The sequence below is a fragment of the Anopheles coluzzii genome, chromosome 3 (genome assembly GCF_943734685.1).
Source record: "Anopheles coluzzii chromosome 3, AcolN3, whole genome shotgun sequence".
Lineage (NCBI taxonomy): Eukaryota > Metazoa > Arthropoda > Insecta > Diptera > Culicidae > Anopheles > Anopheles coluzzii.
This window is the reverse complement of record NC_064671.1, coordinates 25179306-25199557: the sequence shown is the minus strand read 5'-3', so window position 1 is coordinate 25199557 and position 20252 is coordinate 25179306. Positions and strand designations below refer to the sequence as shown.

The window sequence follows — 20252 nt, the reverse complement described above, 5'->3', positions numbered from 1 at the left end:
ATACGAACGGTAGGAGGTGATACAGGCCGTGCATTCCCGAGGTTGTGATTGTTATCTTTTCCGCTCTACCGGCGGTTCTACAGCAGTATGCATCGGGCAAATGGGTTTAGATAGTGAACATTCGCGCGCAACGAGGGAGGCAGAGATGTCGCGCCCGGGTTTGATATGCATATTTATGGCGTAAATGTAAGTCTCAGGGATTTGGAGCATTCACATTTCATATCTATCTTGAGCGGTCACAATGACTGCGTTTGAACAAATACTATAGTCCCGTGTTGGTGTTTGGTGTAACGTGGCAGAACTTCCAGAGGATGCGAAAAAGGATACGCCAGGGCTAGAGGACTGATAGTGTGCTCTCTGGAGTTCATCCACGATTCCAATCCGACTACTATTATTAGTCGGAAATCGGAACCATTAGTACCACCTAGCGTCGGAGTCGGCTAAAATCGAAGTCATCCAGAGTCGTCCGGAGCTATCCACAGTCAGCCAGTGTCGTTTCGGAATTGGAGTCGACCGAAGTAGGCCGGAGTTGTCCGTAGTTGGCTGGAGTCGGAGTCGGCTGGAGCCTGCCATGATTCAAGATGTTTATGCGCAAAGCGAAAAAGGAAAAAAAAAATGAGAATTGATGTCGGACTTCGACTCCGGATGACTCCGACTAGGGTTGACTCCGACTCCGGATGACTCCGGCCGATTCCGGACGACTTCAGACGATTCCAAACGGCTCCGGACAATGTTGAGCGTAACTACTTTCAATTTCCGCAGTCGGTTCCGAAATTTTCCGAAGCTGGATCGAAGTCTACTCCACATTTTTGCAAACTTTCCCCTTTACTACAGAGGATACGACAAAAAATACTAATACCGAGATAACTGTGCCGATGATTCAAATGCGCTTATCAATGGTACGGTACACGTTTTACTTCTAGATAGCTCCATCAGCTATCTAAAATCACCCCCCGCTCTCAGCCTATCTATCGCCAATCGGGGGGCCCCCAGAAAGTGATCGATTTGTTTCACACACGGCCTCTCCGATGAACATCGCTGCTTGTCAAGCAGACCTTGTATTGTGTGTGCGTGTGTGGCTAATTGATAAGCGTGAGCCCAGCCCGAAGACAGTTCACGCAACCATATCGATGGTTTGCTTATCAGTGTTTAGATCAAATTTCGCTCTCCAAGCGCTGTTGTGTTTTTTTTGCTCGTGCGTCGCCGTTTTGTTGCGCTTGAATGACGGCGCGCATACACATACTCGCGCTCTCCGCTGTGACAGATAAGCAAACATCTTCACAGCGCTGCACGCTGCTGAACATAATTTGCTGGGCTAATCAAAAGTCGACCAGCAGCAGCCGGGGCGGACTAGGGCGGTCGTTATCGGGGCTTGATAGGACAGGTGAGATAGGGCACGGCGATGGAAAATGCAGCGCACGCAATCGGTCGGTTATCAGTCGCGACCGAGAGGGGAGGGGCTCCGCCAGGATGGAGGGAACATTCGAGTCATGGTTAATTGATTATCGGACGATACGGTTTTGGAGTGTATATTATCTGTCGAAGGGTAGATTTGGTGTCGTCGTCTGGCAGTGGCGTACAACTGCTTCAACAGCCATCGTGATTGATCTGTGTACACGGAGTTAGGAGTAAACGGTTAGAGTTTTGTAATTATTGCTAACTTAAATCAACTCAGGCACCAGCCTTTATTTAATGAAGAAGAAAGAAATTTAAAATATTTTACTGTTGTATGCCCTTAAGCTTGTAGAACTTCAAGTTCGTGTAGTGTTTCTACAAAGCTTTATTCATTTTATCTCATAATTTTACCATTGTCATTTCTCAAAACCCCCATATTCATTTAATTTACAAATGATTAGGTACAGAAATACAACAAAAGCAGATCCAAATTCGTAGCTTCAAGGCAGCTGCATTTATATGACTCAACTGTATTCCAAGCTTGCCTATCTTTGCTGCTGCTTGCGATAGCATCAATAGCAAACCCGTGCTGATACCATTAACGCTCGTAAGGTAAGAACACTACGTGCTGGAAGGTACGATCCTCAGCTCGGAATACTAATCGGTGCGGTCTTTCACCAAGCATGGAGACATTTATTTCACCCAAGGAAAGCCATCCTCGCCGACCATTTCTTCCGGCCATCATCTGCTTCTACGCTCCTTCCCCACGAACCCGTTTCCTATTCCGATAAGGAACTCTCACAGTGACCAACCGGGGAGCCAGCCAGCCAGCTGCACACTGATAAGGGCCGATAGACCATTCCGTGCCCTGCTTTTTCCGGGGAAGCATAGTTATGATGATGGCCAGTGCAGCACCATCGTGCACAGCGCATGGTTGAGAGGGACGGGCCGTGGATGGCATTTATGTATGCAAAACCATCATAAAATCCCGGTTGTGAAAAACGATATGAAAACCCCCGCCCGGGGGCAGTTCCGTTTCGTGCCCACTGCCTTGATCATCTTTACAGCACGGCACGTGATCTGCGTGAGAAGACCTTGGGAATCAACAACACGGTGCGATAAGAGCACGGGAATGAAATAAAATATAAAAACACATATACTGGTGGGATGGGCGGGAAAGGTGCACCAGCCGGGGCGCGGGCATTGGTGCTTTCGCGTGGTTCTCAAAACCAAAGCAAAAACCCTAGCTGCAACGATAAAGAAATGGGCACCACCTGGAACAGTCTCGTGTCCCGAAATTTGTGTGTTTGTTTGTCTTGCTCGCTGTTTCGTCGAGGTAAACTGATGGGAGTTTGCAGTTTTATCAGCGGCGCCAGCAATGACCGTGCTAGTAGTGTGTACCGAGGACTGCATTTCGCTTAACAGTTTGTGGATCAGCAGAATGATGGGAGAGAGAGAGAGAGGAAAAAAACAACAACTGTGTACCATCAAAAGTAAAACAACCATCCTTCGTGCACGGGTGGTAATGAGTTGAATGCACAAGGTGTATGGGGTATGAGAAAGGTGAAACGGTGCAGTAAAATAAAAATAGCCCCGAAAAAAAAAACCCCGTCAAAAAATGCATACCCTCACGAAAAACAATGAACAAACAGCAAGGCTTGCACCGGAGCTGGTCCACTAAAATGCAACTCCGGTGGGTGTAAAAATTGCAGCTGGGAGCGAGGAAATGGAAAAACGGTGAGCAACCCCTTTTTCTTTACGCGCTGACCCGAAAGCGGGAACTATTTTGCCATCAGGCTCGTTTTAAGGTTGATGCTCAGGATAGCGAACTCTGGGAAGTTTGTGTGTGTGTGTGTGTGCTCCTTCTTTCGGTACTATATCGCAAATGTAAACGTGCACGATGGCACGGCAAGGTGTACGGCAGGTTCTTATCTCACCTAGCCAAACTAGCCAAAACTATCGTGCGCCTTTTGCTTATAAAAATAACAGACCAAAAAAATAAAAAAAAAACACAGAAGCTTCGAGCAACCCGAACCAAAACTCGGTGCACACCACCGGCACGTACTTACTTAAATTTTAAACCGTTTGTTATTTTTTTTCTGCCTTAGTTTGGTGTGCTTTGCCGTCTTTTTTGTCGATTCTGCAAACCGTGCTGGAAGTAGCGAGAGGGAAAAAAATAAACAAAAACAAAATAAAGGTCTCATAAAAGGGGTTTGGGCGTTAGCGCTTTACAGGTCGACCAGTGGTGCCGCCGAATGCCGGCTCCGTAATGAACTCGATCGTTTAATCCACTGGCTTGTGTGTTTCCTTTTTGCAATTTTTGTGGCATCACGTTCATCTGAATTGCAGGCAAATGCAATAATTCGGAAAAGTGGCCCGCTCGATTAGCAAACGGCGCTCTCGACCATGATCGATCGTATCGTGAAGTACCAGGCGTCTCCATTGTAGCACAGGGTGGCTCGTTATTTTGTTTACACGAGTAAAATATAAAAAGGCTTAAAGTGCAAAAGATGCTTCAAATATCGAAAATAAGTACAAGAAATGGCTTGTTTAAAGTTTATAAAATATCTAAAGTATTTGAAAAGATAAAAAAACTGAAAAACAACAATTCATTTTTACAGCATGTGGAGGATGTGCAAAAAAAATGTAAAAGTACACTTCTCTTTTTCCCATCAAAAAGCACACCACCAAAAACAACTACCCGAAATGCCCGATAACACCCACGCCCGTGCCGCAGCTGAGGTGTGTTTTATTTCAGCATTATTTACGTCCATATTGGAACACCCGTCCCCCGGAAGGGTGGGACGGGTGGCATTATTATCATTTTTAAATTTATTCCTCTCCATTTGCCGTCCGACGGTTCGCGACACAGCAAGAGCCCCGGACCCGGAACACGGATAAAAGTGGCCGAGTCAACGCATTTGCGATACACACACCTCTCACATTATAAAAGTGATCAGCTTGGTGTGTGCTGTTTTTTATGGTGCGCATTTCGGTTCTGTTTTCGCTTCAGGTTTGTGGAAGCGATAGTGTTTTTTTTAAAGAGCACAGTAAAAAGGGTGTATAAAAAACAGAAAAAAAACACAGACAGATATTGATAAAAAGCGAAGCGGGAGGGCACACAGTGCACATCCGCACACCGGGTGCACTATTTTACGAAGTGCCATCCACATTTGACTAGCTTCCCGTGTATGTGTGTGTGTGATAAAAGGGTGGGTAAACCTAAAAGAAGGTAGCGATGCGAAACAATAAAATCAACCCTCCCCAGCCCCTAGACAGACAACATAAACAACAAACAAACAGTACCGGAATGCAAAATAAGTGTAGTAATAAAGCTGAAACTGAGGCCACGGGGTGGGCCACGTGTGAAACACAGCGGTGGAGAACAACAACAAAACACCACCGGTACCAAACGTTTTGTGTGTGTGTGCGCCTGCTTTACATACGCCACACCGCGAACGAATGATAAAGTGGCGATGATAAGTGCAGCGCACCGAAGGAACTCGAGTCCGACTGGGCGGCTGGGGGGAAACGATGCGGAATGCGGGCTGCAGCGGGTAGGTGAAACCCCGCGGTACCCCGGCGATAAGCGATAGTTTAGATGCACTTGGTTGGAATGATTGTCTCCGGTGCGCTCGCTCGAGCCCGCCGTAAGTAGATTCAATTGGTGACGATTAAATGGGGAAGGAGTGGATGGGATGGGCGCGCGGGTCGACACGGTATCAACAACGCGCAACAGCTTAATGTTGTGTGTGTATTGAGGTGGAGATAAAAAAATACGTGAAACAATTACAAAAGGGTACGAAAAGAAACGTTTCCTAATTGGACGGTGTTTTGTTAAATTTTATGGAGCGTTTGAAAAAAAAAAACGCAAATTGTTATCAATATTATAACTTGCCAGTTCTCGTCATCTGCGCGCTGGTACATGCAAATAAACGTTGTTTTGTGACTTACCTGGAAAGAAAGAGAAGGAAAATTTATTAGAAAATTTAAACTTTAATGTTTCATGAATAAATTAATAAAAATGTAATTTACAATCAAGTTTGCCACTTTTGTTCGTTCACATTTTCCCTGGGCGTTTGAGTGAAGTATAATCCGCGCTTTAACATATCTAGAAACACTCCATGTTAATCCATTTATCTATCATCGCGCGTTTGACCCACGCTTGTCGATTGTGTGTGTGTGTGATCACCATTCAAACCGTTTTATCACACCAACAGCAAAATCTCCCATTGACTGTGCTTTTCCAATACAACCATTTCCCGCCATTTCTTCGCCCAACCCGCAATCACAGTACCCGGGAGCGATCAATAGATGGCGCCACCGTATATGCGCACTTTCGTATTTACCGCGAGAGCAATCGCTATCGCACAATCGTTTGCAATAAACATTGGAAAGACAAAAAGAGCAAAAAAGAGCAAAACATAAAAATAATCCCTTGGCTGGTTTGGTTTTGCTCTTTCGTGTGCTTTGGCGCAAAAATTTATGCTAAATGGGTACAATGAATGAGAATTTACTACGAGCGGGCGCAGGATGCGAATAAACAAATGTTAAACCAAAAAAAAGGCATCGGACAAACGTATCCTTTTGGCGCAGTTTACGATGCGTCGGTGTAATCACTCACCCTTTTGTATCGTTCGCTTATGGCCATCATCCCCTCTCCCCCCCCCCCTCCCGTCCATCCCACCCATTTGACCGATTTGTTGGCCAGCGGGTAGCGCCAGCATGGGGTCAGCAGCAGCAACAGCGACGAAGAAAGCGTATGCAAAGGAGGACGCACACCAAAAAGCATAAACCTTTATCTTATCGTGACGGTGGCGCGCGATAGCCAGCGGGGCCATTTGCCTGATGCTGCATCCTTTATCTCCCTTTTTTTCTCTCTCTCTCTCTGTGGTCTGTCTCTCGTTTTTTCCTGACCCCCTGGACAGTCATTAATCTGATATTTATTTGAATGATGGTGTGATGGACACGATGTGCGTTCATTTTAGGTATATGGTGCGTTGTATGAAAATCGGGTTGAATTTTGGTTTGGATTTTTGTAAATGAATGAGTCGTAAAACGACCTTTTTGTCATCAAATAAAAAGCTCTCCGAATTGTTGTTTTTAAATTATTGCAATAAAAGCAAGCAAAGTAGGTTAATTAATTGTTTTAACGATTCATTTTTGCTTTCGTTACAGAAACGAACAATTGTTTGTGATTAATGGTAAGTAATAACGATTATGATAAGCATAATTTCTTTCTTGTTTTTAAACGATTGTGTATCAAAATGTCCTTGTAAACTTATGCTCCTTTTTTTACTAATTTGCCAAACCGAAGCCTACCGCACCTATTTTTGTTTCAAACAATTCGTCGACCATTCCCTTTTTTCTCTCTGCACTGGTTCACTCCTTTTCTCACCCTTTTGTTTGATACAAAATAAAAAGAAAAAAACACATCCACACAACCCACAATAAGCGCCATCCGTTGCTAGTGCGCGTCTCGATTTATGAGTTCCATTTAAAATTCTACCACCGACCGTCCTTCCGTGCGTTGGTGCGCGTCCTGCCGCCGGTTGCTGAGGTACCCCTTTGCGCTTCGCCTATCTGCGCCCTGCTGCTTACTTTAACACTCACCGATCCCCCCGGGGCACTGCCAGGATAAGGTTTATGGACTTGCGATAGTAATTGCCGCATTTCTCGCATCCATATCCTGATGTGGCTGCGCGTGCAGGCTTCCCTAGATCGAGTCTGATTCCGCAACATAAAGGGCTAGAACGGTGTGGTGTAAGCGACCGTTTTTTTCCGTTGCTGTGTTTTTCTGTTTCATGGGTTGTTTCCTTCTCTCATTTCACTACACACATTAATAACCCGCAGCCCGCTAGTCGTGGTGTGGGGGCCATATCTTGGGAAAGAAAAGCTTAAAATTAAAGCACCGTGCGTGGGGCGTAAGAGGGGAAAGCATAAGGAGACACACGGAAAGCGATAAGAAAATGGAAAGCAACAAGAGCCGCTAAATGGAAACGGAGCAGTGTGGCGCGTGCGAGAGAGAGAGAGAGAGAGAGAGCGAGAGAGAGTGAGAGAGAAAAACAATATAATTTAAATCTTATCTCGCCAGGAAAAATGGCACCAAACGGCTCCATCGCAGTGCCACGCACACGATAAAGCACCGGCAGACTGGCTGTGTACAACCACACCCGTTTTCTGCAACCTTTTCTTTTCCCGGTGAAAACGCGGGTGAAAATGGGGAGGGAAATGGAGTAACAAAATCAACACTGAGATCCTTCAAAACCACCACCCTCCCCAAACGCGCCAGCAAACGAGCGCGTTACAACACACTCCTTTCGCACACTGTCGGCTGATTAGCATGGTGCCCCGTCCGTGTGTGTGTGTGTGTGCGTGCGATAAAAAGCTGCTTTCCTTGCAATCCTTTTAGCGCCACACTCTTAGCGTGTGTGTGTGTGTACCTAGTCTCGTCGGTATGCGGCACCGGCAAAGGATAAGAAAGTTTACATGCAAATTTTCTCGCAAACAGCCCCGCCAGCCGTGCCAGCAATTATAATTAAACACATGATTATCACGTGGAAAACACTCTCACACAAACCTTCTTTCCGCACTTCCTTTTTCCATGGAAGTTTTCCACTGAAGATTGGAACACGGGAAATGGGAACGGTGCGGAAGGGAAAATCGCGAACGATTCGACAGGACCTTAATTCACTTTTTATGGCCATTGATATCGGTGCTTATCCCTGCACAAACAAGATGGCGAAGGGGGGAGAGGGAACGGGTGTAACCATTTCCTTTCCCCTATTTTCCTCCTCCCCCCTCCAACAGAGCGGAATGCTTTTGTTTTGCATTTCTTTTGCTGAGTGCGCGTCGATGTAAGCGAAAACAAAAAAGGAAAAAAACGGGAAAAACCAAGTGGCAATGTGAAGCGATTGCTATCGCATCGTGGTGGCAGAGCCTCAACCGTTTTGTGTGTGTGTGTGTGTGTTTGCCGTATGAGCTCGCCACCGTAAGAAAGGACGGAAAATTCTTATCAACCCGTGCACGCGATCGGGTGAAAAATCACGAACACCGTAGCGAAAGGGGGGGTGGGGTGAGGGGGGGACAAATAATCGCAAAACGAAGGTATATCGCTTTCGCATGGCGCAGCGTGTTATTTATGTTTATAAATAATTTTAATCCGTTTGCTTCAATGCGAACTGCGAAATGGGGTTGAGAGTTTCCCGGCTTGCCTTACATACACACAAGCACCCAGTACAAAAGCACCACATTGTGCGTAGTAATTTTTTGGGTAAAATGTAAAATATGGTTTATCACGACGATCGTGCGACGTTTGGTGTGTGTGTGTGTTGTTTTGACTAAAGCCCACAGAAAACAGCACAAAACAACGTCAAAGACTAATGGGGCTGGCGTTCTAGGCCGTTGGCCGTTATCGGGGAATGTGTGAGCGCACATTAACATTCTACTAGCTGTTCGCAAAGCGCACCACTCTCGGGTACACACTATCGGTTTGCCAAGCCGATAAGCAAAGAAGGAAACATCTGCATTCGCTGGTGTGCCGAGCGCGAAATGAAGTCATTTCCATTTACTTGGAATGAACCACAACGCACATGGCGGCAGCAGCGGGCTAACTATGACTAACGGGCTGGAAATCACTACTCGCAGGTTTATGGCAAGATAGCACGGATTTCTGTTGTGAATGCTTAAAATATACAATGCAGGACCGGTAAAGCGTAGTGAAATGTCGAGCAACTTACTTGTAGCAAACACTCTTGTAGGACACAAAACACTCATTATCGATTTCTTAATAGGAAATTAAACAAAATCCACCCGATCTGTAGAAAGCATTTCGTGTGTGTGTCGTTGAAAATACACTCTTTCTCTTTCTCTCCCCCCCCCCCCCCCCCCCCCCGAGGCAGGACTTTCCAAACGCTAGCGCACCGATAAGATAGAGCATCGGCCCAACCCCACTTAGCCTATTTTAAGCGCACGAATTACGGCGAGATATGGTACGACGAGCTCCTGCGCTCCAGCATGCTTCGCTTATCTATGCGTCCTCCGTTTTCTCCACTCGTTCCAACGGAAGAGAAAAGGGGGGCGAAGGGGAGAAGAAGGAGAGGGACATTATTTTCTTATCGCTCACTATCAAGGCGGATGGGCGCACGATAACAGCGATCCGAAGGAATTGAATTATATTCCGCCCGAAAGGGCTTGGGCTGATTGAAAGCCACCGATAAGTGGGACCGACCCCACGCTGCAGGCCCCGCATGGTAGATAGCTTGGAATGCGTTGGATGGTGGTTGACGCAATTTAATCCCCAATACACAGAGAGAGTGATACAGGGAAACAGAGAGAGAGAGAGTGGATGTGTTTTGTTTTTCTAGCGTTTGCTACATGTTTGAGTTAAACATAAATCGCTACCACTACCGAAGCACAGGATTTATGGCACAAAATAAGTTGTGCTTGCGGTTTTGTACCCCTTCCACGTCCTCTCTTTTCCAATCCATCCAGTTTATTTTGCGTTTGTTTACAAACTCCATTCGGTGCTGATTTATTTGGTTACGCTACCTACCAACCCTCTCCGGGCACCGATTCGGCAAAACGGTGAAACATAAATTTTTATTTATCACCAGCCGTCACAAAACTGTCGAATCGTCGGTGCTCACGCCGCCTCCAAAAGCCCCAAAATGGAAAACATAATAGTGACAATTTAGTTATAAAAATACACTTCGCCTTCCCGTGGAGGAGGGACAAAAAACAAAGAAAAAAAAAAAACGCCTTAAAACCTAGTGTGGTGGCTCTCGGTGTGCTAGATATGCATGTGTTGGGCAAGGGTACGTGTTTGCTGAGCAAAACACAGAAAGCTTCACGCAATAATAAACATCAACAAAAAACAACGTCGCACGGTTGAATGGAGGAGAAAAAAAAACATTGTACCAGGCCAAATCTCCGTAATAAGTGACCATTCCCATAGTGAGCTTTTCGGTTGTCGTTTTCCAAAAGCGTTTTACGTACCCCCCCCCCCCCCCCCCCGTTTGTATTTGCTATACTATTTTTCCAAACCATTGCAATATTCTCAATCCATTAGAATAACTCAGGTGCGAGCAAAAGGCGCCGCCCGGAACGCGTGTCCTCGTGCACACGTGAAAACATCGGCATGGTACGGCGGATTAACGCGTAAATAAAAGCACCACGCTGGATCCGGCCAAGCCACTCATCATTCCCGTACGCACAAAGCTCGACAGGCCGACAGTAAACCAGCGACCAGCGGGAGATGCGACAAAAAATAAATATCTAAATTGCGAAACAATAAACCCCTCGCTGCAAAAACATTCACACAACCCCCCCACCCTGCCACTCGTTGTTGGACAAACGGCGTTGTGGTCACCAGTGTGTGGGTCTGTGTGTGTTGGGAGTGATTTTTGATACCGTTCCCGCACGCCCACCTGCATCAACTTACCCGCACCGGTTGCCATAATTGCGCTGCATTCGATTGTCATGCCGAGTTGCATTCGTTGTCGAACGAATTGTTTACTCCTGAGCTCACGAAGGACGGGGGGAAAAAGCCAAGCTGCCAAAACACGAATTGGGCTCGGGGAAAAATATTTCACATCGCCCGCACGGTTTTTATAACGGCGACGACGACGATCTTTATGCTATGCCGCATGCTCGCGCTGCTGCTGCTGGAGTTTACGCGTTGCGCGTGTTTTGGTTTTATTTTGTGTGGTATTTTTTGCTTCTTCCTTCCTTTATTGTTGCTTGCACATGGCGGATAAAAGGGTGTGATGATTTTGCTGTGCTCCGTTTTGTTGTCTGGTCGCGTTCGCACGTTCGATTGTTGATGGTGGCCGTGGCTGGCGCTGCTCTCGTACGGCAAAACATCAACACGGGCCGAACTAACAGACCGAGCACGGGTTGTATTTTTATTGAGCTGCTTTTATTTTTACGTTTATTCACTTCAACACAAACATGGCACATGCCCACTTACGCACACGGCAGGATAAATAAATTGATTTGCGCGAATTCGATTTACCGGTGTGACGACGGCTTAGCACGTGGTGCAAGTGCATCTTTTTTTCAAGGGGAAATTTTCAATTTGCTTGTTTTCACTTCGTTGCTTCACGTGAGCACCTTTGTTTCAAACTCAACACTTTTACCACTGAAACTGTACACAATGATTTAAAAATAAATAATTTAACAGCTTTATCTCAAATGGCTTGTTTTAAACACTGCACAAGATCGTAGTGAGCGTTTTATCTCACCATAATCGCTCTCATCTCACGATGCCACGATCAAAGTGAGAAATTTCAAAATCGCGATAAACAGCCTGCTTAAAAGCTTGTTTGATAAGCTAACGAAAGAAATTACAAAATAGGGGCAAGTTATTGTTTTTGTCTCTTTTTTGAAACATAATATTCAATAAAGGGTAATATTAATACTGTTTGGAAATTCTTACAAAAAGACTACAAAAATACATTGTTTTAATATCTCTCAAAACAAAAACACTGTCCTATCAGCTTCCATGTTGCACACTAACAGGGAAGCTACCGAGTGGCAAATGAAAATTAAATCAACAGTAACAATAAATGACAAACACGCCTTCGAACGAGGTAAAGTGCCTGTATTGTGTACGGAACCGCTTGTGTCGCCCAGTGCGCGTCATATTCATCTCCACATTCACCACTATTCACAATGCTGTTGCTGCTGCTGTCCACCCCGCAATGCACCCCGCTCATCCCCCTTCACTGACAGGGGAGAAAAGGGAGCAGCACAAAAGCGCTAAAATACAATTTACTTGCGCCGATACCGTACAATATTAATGCCGGTCCGATACCGGTCGCCGCACAGAGCAATAGATTGCTGCGAGATAAGCGCCCAAACACACAAGCGCCAAAGAGACCAGAGCGTGCCCCAAGAGCACGAGCACACCGACACACACACACAACCGCTGCGAACGGTGCTGTAGTGTGTGCGAGTGAGGTGAGGAACGCCCGAGCAGTCTTCTCACTCCGTGCCGTCGTGCTTCTCACGCCGTACCGCGTTTGGCGCGGTGAGCTAACCGTGAGCTGTGTGTATGTGTGTTTCGATTGTTATCGGCTTTGGATCGATTTTCTGTCACCTTCCGCACACGGTGCTCTGCCCGTCTGTCTGCCGCGTTCTTCCCGCACACTTCAACCGAACAGAAATAACGCAAACGGATCTCGTCCGCTCGAGGATTGGATTGGTTTGGTGTGGTGGGGCTTGAGTTGGCGAGGGGAAGGTATTCGCCGCTATCTCACCAGGGCCATATTCGCATGTACGCGACGGCGACTGATTTCGTCGCTGCGATAGCAGATTCCACGTCTCTCGCTTTATTCAAACCCTGCGTGTGTATTTATCGCACACACTCCCACAACAGCGTTGCAAGCTGACCAGAGGAAACAAAACGATGACCACGCATAACATAACGAATTCACGTACTTTTTTTTTCGAATAATTCTTTTATCATATTTTTTATTTCATACGTTTGTACACCATCACACGACTTAATACGTAACCTGGGTGTAAGATAAAATTAAAACACAGCAACAACAAATACACTCGGTTTGTATGATGCCTCTCACTATTCCGCTTTATCACCAACGACACATCAACACACCGGTGACATGCAGGTAGATCTTACGATAACGGCTCATCACAGTCGCGTTTTGTCGTGGATGGATGATGTTGACGTTCGCAAAACACACAAGCCAAAACAATCACACTTACACACACACACACACACAAACGTACACATATACACAAAGCAAATACACGTACAGCCCTAGCGCACATGGGCCACGGTCGATGGGCCTCGGAACGTAAGCGCGAACCTCTTCTCGCCGGAATGCAGGTGCGGCTCTCTGGGAGAGTGAAACCAAACTGAAAAACGTTGCACACCGCTTCCCTAGTTCGGCCATGCTGGCTGCTGCTGCTTGGGCCGCTGGTTCCGCCACCATTCAACAGTGGGATGTAAACAGAGCGAGAGCAAGCGCGTGCGTACGGGAGAACAATCAGCTGCTTTACTCTCAGCGTCGACGCGCGGTTTCGCATTTCTCTCTCTCTTGTTCTCTTTGGGCAAGTTTTTATGAATAGAAGGACTTTCCGTTGAAACAAGGGGTGAGTCAGTGAGTCCGTGAGCGAGAGTGTGGATGTGGTGCAGTAGAAAGAGAGAGAGATAGAGAGAGAGAGACTAAGAAGGTTTGCGTTTGCCTGGGTGTTTAGCGAGACAAAACACAACACGAACCCCGGTGTTTGGAAAGGATATTTTTGCACACGCGGAAAGGATTTTCTCACCCTTTGGCTAAACCGAATGATACAAAAGGTCAGAGGGCAGCGGCAGCAGCAGTGTGATGTGATAGTGATCAGCAAAACCCGTAGGGGGAGAAAGGGTGAGGGGATAAACACGGCACGTGCCGGTTTGCCAACTTGCATTTTGAATGTCGCGCACGGCGGCAATGAGGGTTCGCCGCTTCCCCTCCCGAAGCTACGGTGAGATCTTTCCCGTGCGTGCGGTGCGCGCGGATGTGTCAAACGGCAAGATTGAGCGGTGTCGGGCCGCGCGTGTTCTGTGTCCCTGTACGCCCCGATAGTGCATCCACCTCCCCGGGCTAATTCCGGTCCACAAGAAGCAGCAGGGATGTGTGACTTTTTTGTAGCGTGTGAGATTAAATCAACGGAATGGGCCCGGATCACCGGGGGCAGGTCAATCCGGGGATGCGCATTAGCAGGGAATTAACTTTATTATGCCAATCCAATCTGAAAGTCGAACGCGTACTACACTTTCGCTAGCCGTTGTATTGTTGTCGTTCGTATCTCTCTGCCCGCGCTGACTATTAGCCATTATTAGATCAGGCGTTGGTGATAAGGAGCCTTTGCTTATCTGTCGGCTGTACAGCCATCCTCTGTGTGCAAATAGGTTGATAAACGCCCCAGCAAAGGGGTGTATCAGTGACAGAAAAGGGATTAGAATTGAATTAAAACCTCCTTTCTGGCTGTAAAGATTGTATAGAAATAGGGTTAGTTTGTTTTGTTTTTTTCATTTCTACGCTAAAAAGCATCTTGTGATGAAAAACGTTGAAGTAAAGTTCCTGCTTGTTTTACATGTTTCAAAGACGTTCCTGCCGAAAGTTCTGAACAATCCATTTAAATGGGTAATCTTCTCCTAAGTGGATCTTTATGAGTCATACCGGAACAATGGACGCAAAAGATGGAAGAGAAATCCCTTCCAAATACGAACACAGACATCAAACGTCATCTGTCTGAGTGGTATTATCCTCTAAAATATGACATTCCAATGGTCCAGAGTGAGAGTCCGATAAAGCAAAGAAAGAAGCGAAAGATAGACGAAGACGACCAGACGAATCAAATCATCTTCTGCTAGAAAGCTGTTTTTTTTTGCTTATCGATCGTGTACATTTGTCTCGAGCGGTGGTGGATTGCCTTTGGGCAAAGGATATCGGTTGCCGACGGACTGGACAGCCCCGTGTTCTCGGGGACTTACTGGAATATGTACTGTCGTATTCTTTGAGTGAGTTTTTTTTGTTGCCTCCTCTTTCTCTCCTTCCAACATGAACGCACACACGCACACATTCATTCTCATTGTATCTCCTTTCCTGTTTGCTGCCGCTTATCTAATGCCTGGCGACGAACCGCCGCCGCCGCCGCCGTCGCTGTTGCTGCCGCCATCGGGGTAAGATAACGCAACCATGCCAGAGGCTTAAGCGAAGGAGCGTAGCAGGATACATACACATTAATGTTTAGAACAGCACACAGAGCGAACACGCAAAAGCAGCGCAGGCGAAACAGTGCAGAGAGGGCTTTAAGTGTTATCTGTGTTTTCGAATGGAGTGTTTTTTTCCTTTCTTCAATCTTCCTCTCTTGGTTTGACTCATTCGACTCATGGCGAGTCGTTCCCTTTTGCTCCTACTGCTTCCTTCCTTTCTTCCACCCAAGGACAGGTCCTTGGAGGAAGAGAAATCGGACCGGCAGCGAGCGGGTGTGAGAAAAAAAGAGGGAAAATCCCACCGCTTGCGTGCCCACGGTGCGCGAAGATGGATGGAACGAGGGAATGGATGAAATTGAAAGATTACTTAACACACACAGCCGCACACACCGGGTCCGAGGTCCCAGCAGGAGACGGCTGAGAGTGAGCATTTTGTCTCCGCGCGGCGGGTTTCGCCGCTGTCGCCTTCGGTACGGCAAAAGCCGGACGGAAAAGAATGGATAGAATGGTTTTGGATAAGGCAAAATAGCGTCGATCGCGAGTACTGATAGGCGAGTACCATCGGGCGGACACCCCCGCACACAGCACAGTCTCGAGAAGGAGACGCACACCTGCTGCGAGAATGCCGGCGGACAGCACAACAAGAGCGAGAGTGATCTGCGCTGGATGAGACGACGAGATACACGAGAGTGAGAAATGTGGACCGCCGTTAGTTTTAGGCGAAGTGAGAAGAAGGGCGCGACGAGCTGATACTGATAAGGATCAAGGTTAGTGCTAGTGTGTGCGAGGGAGACAAAGAGCTAGCGAGAGCGAGAGAGAAAATATATGGATGGAATGAGAGAGAGAGAAAAAAACTCGTTACCGGACGATACACAAAGCGAAAGAGACACGTACACACAAGCTGATGAAGCTGCTCGGGGGGGGGGAGGTTGGCCATCGAAGCGGCACAACCACCGCTTCACAAGTGGATTCGAGCAGACAGCGGCCCGGCGTGAGTCAGGGACGCCCTGCAACACCGTCCACCGTCCTTCCCATTCTCCGTTTGCAGCGGAAAAAAAACACCACAGCAAAGCGGAGAGCGAAACCGACCGGCCGACCGACCAACCGACCGAACCGATCCGAGTGTGCTGATTAGATTTTATTTATAGATAAAATTTTTATACGCCCGGCCGCGCGGAGGAAATGGACTGAGATAGCCGGGGCGCGATAAGCGAAGCGCGCCCGCGTATTTTGCCCTGAAGTTCTGGTTTTGGCTTTTGTCTGGTTTTGGGCTCGCGAGCGCTGCTCTTGTGACCGGAGCACCGGAGGACGGGTAAGTGACGCGGACGATAGTTATTTCTTTCGCTTCCAGCCCCGCGGACGGACAGCGCGATGGCGAGAGGACGCGAGGTATGGTTGCGAGCGGAGCGATAAAAGCTGATGAACACATTCGCTTCGCAAGACGTGAGTGTTCCGGCGATGATGGTTGCGTGGTTTCGTCCACCGGGGTTTGATCTTTGGGGGCGCGAGGGGGTGTCGAAATGGGATTTGGACAGTGGAGTACGCTTTTTTCAACTCAAAGCACATATAGCTTACATTTTGTTGGCTGGGTAATAGACGCTTAACAATGACATGTAGTCACTCATCTCTATTTTCCCATTATTTTTATGGACTGACAGCTCATTAAATAATTGTTCCGCTGCCCAGGCACAGCAACAACAAATCTGTAAACAGTAGTGATGCCCACCTCACGTCCACACTCACAAACCATACGCAGCCTATTTAGCTGCAAATTAACAGCGTCCCCCGTTCCAACCGATCACTATGGAAACGTGTCCCCTGGGCTGCTGTGAGATACGTTCCGACGCGACAACAACGCACGTGAGAGCAGGAACGAACTCGCAAACCGCGTACTCGCCGTTTGACAGTACGGGATGGAATTGTGGTCCCCCGAATCCCGCCGGAGGGCTGGCATCGTGTCGCAAGATCTGATCTTTGCCCCGGGTAAAGGGGTTTTTTGCTTTTCTTTTCTTTTTTTACCCTCCCCGTTTGTATTGTTAAGTCTCGAACCGGGCGCGTATCGATTCCAATCTCTGTCTGGCTGTGTTTAAAGCACTAAGGGTGGCCTCCGACAACCTTTCGGCCATCCAAACGGGGGAAGGCTGAGGCACAAGGGCCGGTGCAGTGGATTCGAAAGATCGTAAAACCCGATTGTCATATCTAGATATTAAACGATGATGGACGGGACGGTCGCTCGCAAATGCGAACTGAGCGGCGATGGAAGATTGGGCGGTTGTTTGCTTCTCTTTCGCGCTCCCGCATCCATCCCGCAACGGTCGTGATCATCGTTCACATCGATCGTGGAAGTTGTTTTCGATCTGGCGGATGAAGATGATGACGGTTCCAGTTGACGAAACGATCGGATGAGTGTGATGCATATAAAGCGATTACAAAAAAAAAAACCGGGCAGGTTTTTGCGATGGGTTTGCAACGATATCAGCCATCAGTCGATCGCGAGTAGGAATGGAACGTTTCACTGTGTACGGTAGAGCTGGTTAGTTAAAATAAACAGTGTTGTGTGTGGTGTGATATTGAATACAATTATTCTCTGAAGTGAATCAATGTTATGGAATTTAATTAGTAATGATCGAAAACTAGCGTCAAATAACAAATATTATTATAAATTACGTAAACTTTATAAATAGCTATGATAATTACTTAAGACATAGTATTTCTTTTAAATGCTGCAAAAAACTACCAAACAATTTTTGTATAAAAAAAGGAGCTAACGCAAATTGGTGAAACGATCAATAAAAAATCCTTTAATTTTCGCTCTCTCACATCTCTCTAATATGCTCCCATTTTGCATGCTTTGTTTCTGTTTCATCGCAGTGCACGTGTTAGAGATTTGGCAAATTGTTGACGGCCGGCACACGGGCGGTCAGTGATTTTAATGGTGTCGAGAAGATTGACGGTGACGATTCACTTCGGCGTGCAGCGTCTGTGCGTCGGCGAAACAGAGTGGGAGACAAACAAAACAACCGCTAGAGAGAGAGAGAGAGAGCGAGAGCGAAAGAGACAGAGAGGGAGCACATGAGAGAGAAAAGTTTGGCGGGTAGTGCGTGTTGATCGTGTGTCCGTGTGCGGCAGCGCGCGTGCTCATCACACCGCAGCGAGTTACAAACAGATCATGCTGGCGGGGTGTTTAAGTTTAAAAACAAAAAAAAAAGGAACGAACAGCCCAAACCGAAACGGGTTTTGTGTGAGGTGGACGATTTCTTTTGGGGTGTTTTTTTTATTGTCGAGACATGGTGCCCGGTTGCTTTCGAGGCATGGGCCCGGGTGTCGTGCGAGTGGTTAATGAAAGCGCGCTTTTAGCCGAAACCCGTTGGCACCTTCTTAATTAATGAGAAACGCAACCCGACAAACGCGTGCGATTTTCGAGACTCACTCCGTTGCTCCGCTGACGTGTTGATGGGGGCAGCGTGTCGAGAAAATTAAATTCTCATACTAAATTCATTAACATTAGCGGTTTAATAGTGCTGTCCAATTAAAAAAACATGCCGATTTTACCAGTGTGTATTATTCGTTGGCGCAGGTTGCCGCAGGTAAGGTTATGATGCGCAGTTTTGCAGTCAATTGAAACATCTGCTTCCTAAATGTATTTTAACTCCTTACTTTCTACTAACGTCCCATATTTTTTGCAGCAAATTTCTGAACCAGAGGGAAACAAAAAAATCGTAAGATAAAATCAACGTACTCTGGAGCGAATTCATTCGTGTGCGAATTTGAACGGTACGGCTAAAGGCTGCAGCTTCGGATCACACCCCCTACCTGGCTGTTCGATATCGAACTCGTTCAATATCACATTTCAACCGAATGCCAGACACTGAGCAGCAAAAACTACGAACGTAGTTGACCTTTGCAATGGGGTGAGTTTTGGTGTAGCGAGAAGTTTTATCTCTTTCTTTCCCCCTTTTTAATCTTCTCCGTTTTTTTAGGTAGGAAGCCTTGTCGTGCACCAAAAATTTCGAGAAGAATGGAGCGTCGAAAGATCACGATAAGAGCCGTCCGATGTGCTCCCACCCAAAAATGAGTCCCTTTCCACTGATGGACTCGTTGGAAACCTTGCTCCAGAAGTCTCGTTCGTTGCCTGGGTTTTGGACATTTCAAGATAATCGAATCCTTGCCCCACCGAGCCTCCCCCGTGTCCTAGGTAACCGATAATTGACGCTCGGCAAAATGGACGCGCCCGGACGCTGATAGGAAGATTTGTTCGTTATCGGACGCAAACGAAACCAGAATGAATGTCACGAGCTGGACGAAGGGAGTTGCAGGGTTGGAAGGGTTTTGTGGGGTCGATCGATCGGTCCTGCCGTTATCGAGCTTGTCCGATCAACCATAAAAGCCATTCCAGGGGTCATGTTGATGCTTTTTGGGAAGAATCTGGGTTCGGTCCCGAAATCAGACAATTGGAAGGACTGAGGATACCGGACCAGGGGTCGATGATTTTGGAAGAATCAGCCACAAAACAGGGGCTCGAAAATTGCATGCTTAGGACGAAGTAGGGAACATGCCAAAATGCAATCCAAAATCAGTGATGCACCTGTACGTGTGGTGGTCGACTATCATAATCCATCAATCAAGAGCCACGGGGTAGAATCACGTATAAACCCACCTCCACGTCCACTCAACTCTTTGCGTACGTTGAATCCAACACACTATGGAGTCGTTCACATACCTTCAGTACTCTACGCAGTCAGCAACGCATGTAGGCGCTGTGCATGGCGGTAGGATATCATTTGTTTCGGCTAGAACCTCCCTCACTTCCGTCAATGTCCTTCCTTGTTGTGTCTATGTTGTGTCTGCTCCAGGATCGAGGTGAAAAACCAAGCGAATGGATCGAAAGATTGAAAGCAACTGATAAGCCAAGGCAAAAAGAGGTTCTTATCTCGCTTTCGAGCTAAACTATTCGTCTCACTTCCGCTCACTCGCCGTGAGTCACTACACGAACGGAAATACCGTCGATGGTGGAAAAGTTCGTCCTTCGCTTGGAGTTTTGTTTGTTGCGAGAAACGGCGCCTCCACTAGCCATTATATCGGAGCGTTCCTTCCCTCTGACGCTCTTCTCTTTTCTATCGACTGACCTGGA

General features: G+C 47.0%; 1 protein-coding gene across 4 annotated transcripts in view; it reads right to left on the bottom strand.

Moving 5' to 3' along the window:
- LOC120959803 (zinc finger protein ush) overlaps window positions 1-20252 on the bottom strand; it is a 135060-nt gene that overhangs the window by 54541 nt on the left and 60267 nt on the right. Inside the window, exons 1-2 of one of the 4 annotated variants that reach the window (XM_049609708.1) lie at window positions 13126-13287; window positions 10838-11542 (exon numbers count right to left, since the gene is read on the bottom strand). The exons of 1 other annotated variant lie outside the window; for it this stretch is intronic. In XM_049609708.1, the coding sequence (XP_049465665.1) occupies window positions 10838-10889 (52 nt within the window). In that variant the 5' untranslated portion in view covers window positions 10890-11542; window positions 13126-13287. Of the gene's footprint in view, window positions 1-10837; window positions 11543-13125; window positions 13288-20252 lie in introns of those variants that run through there. 2 more of the 4 variants (XM_040383449.2, XM_040383452.2) reach the window with 2 other exon arrangements.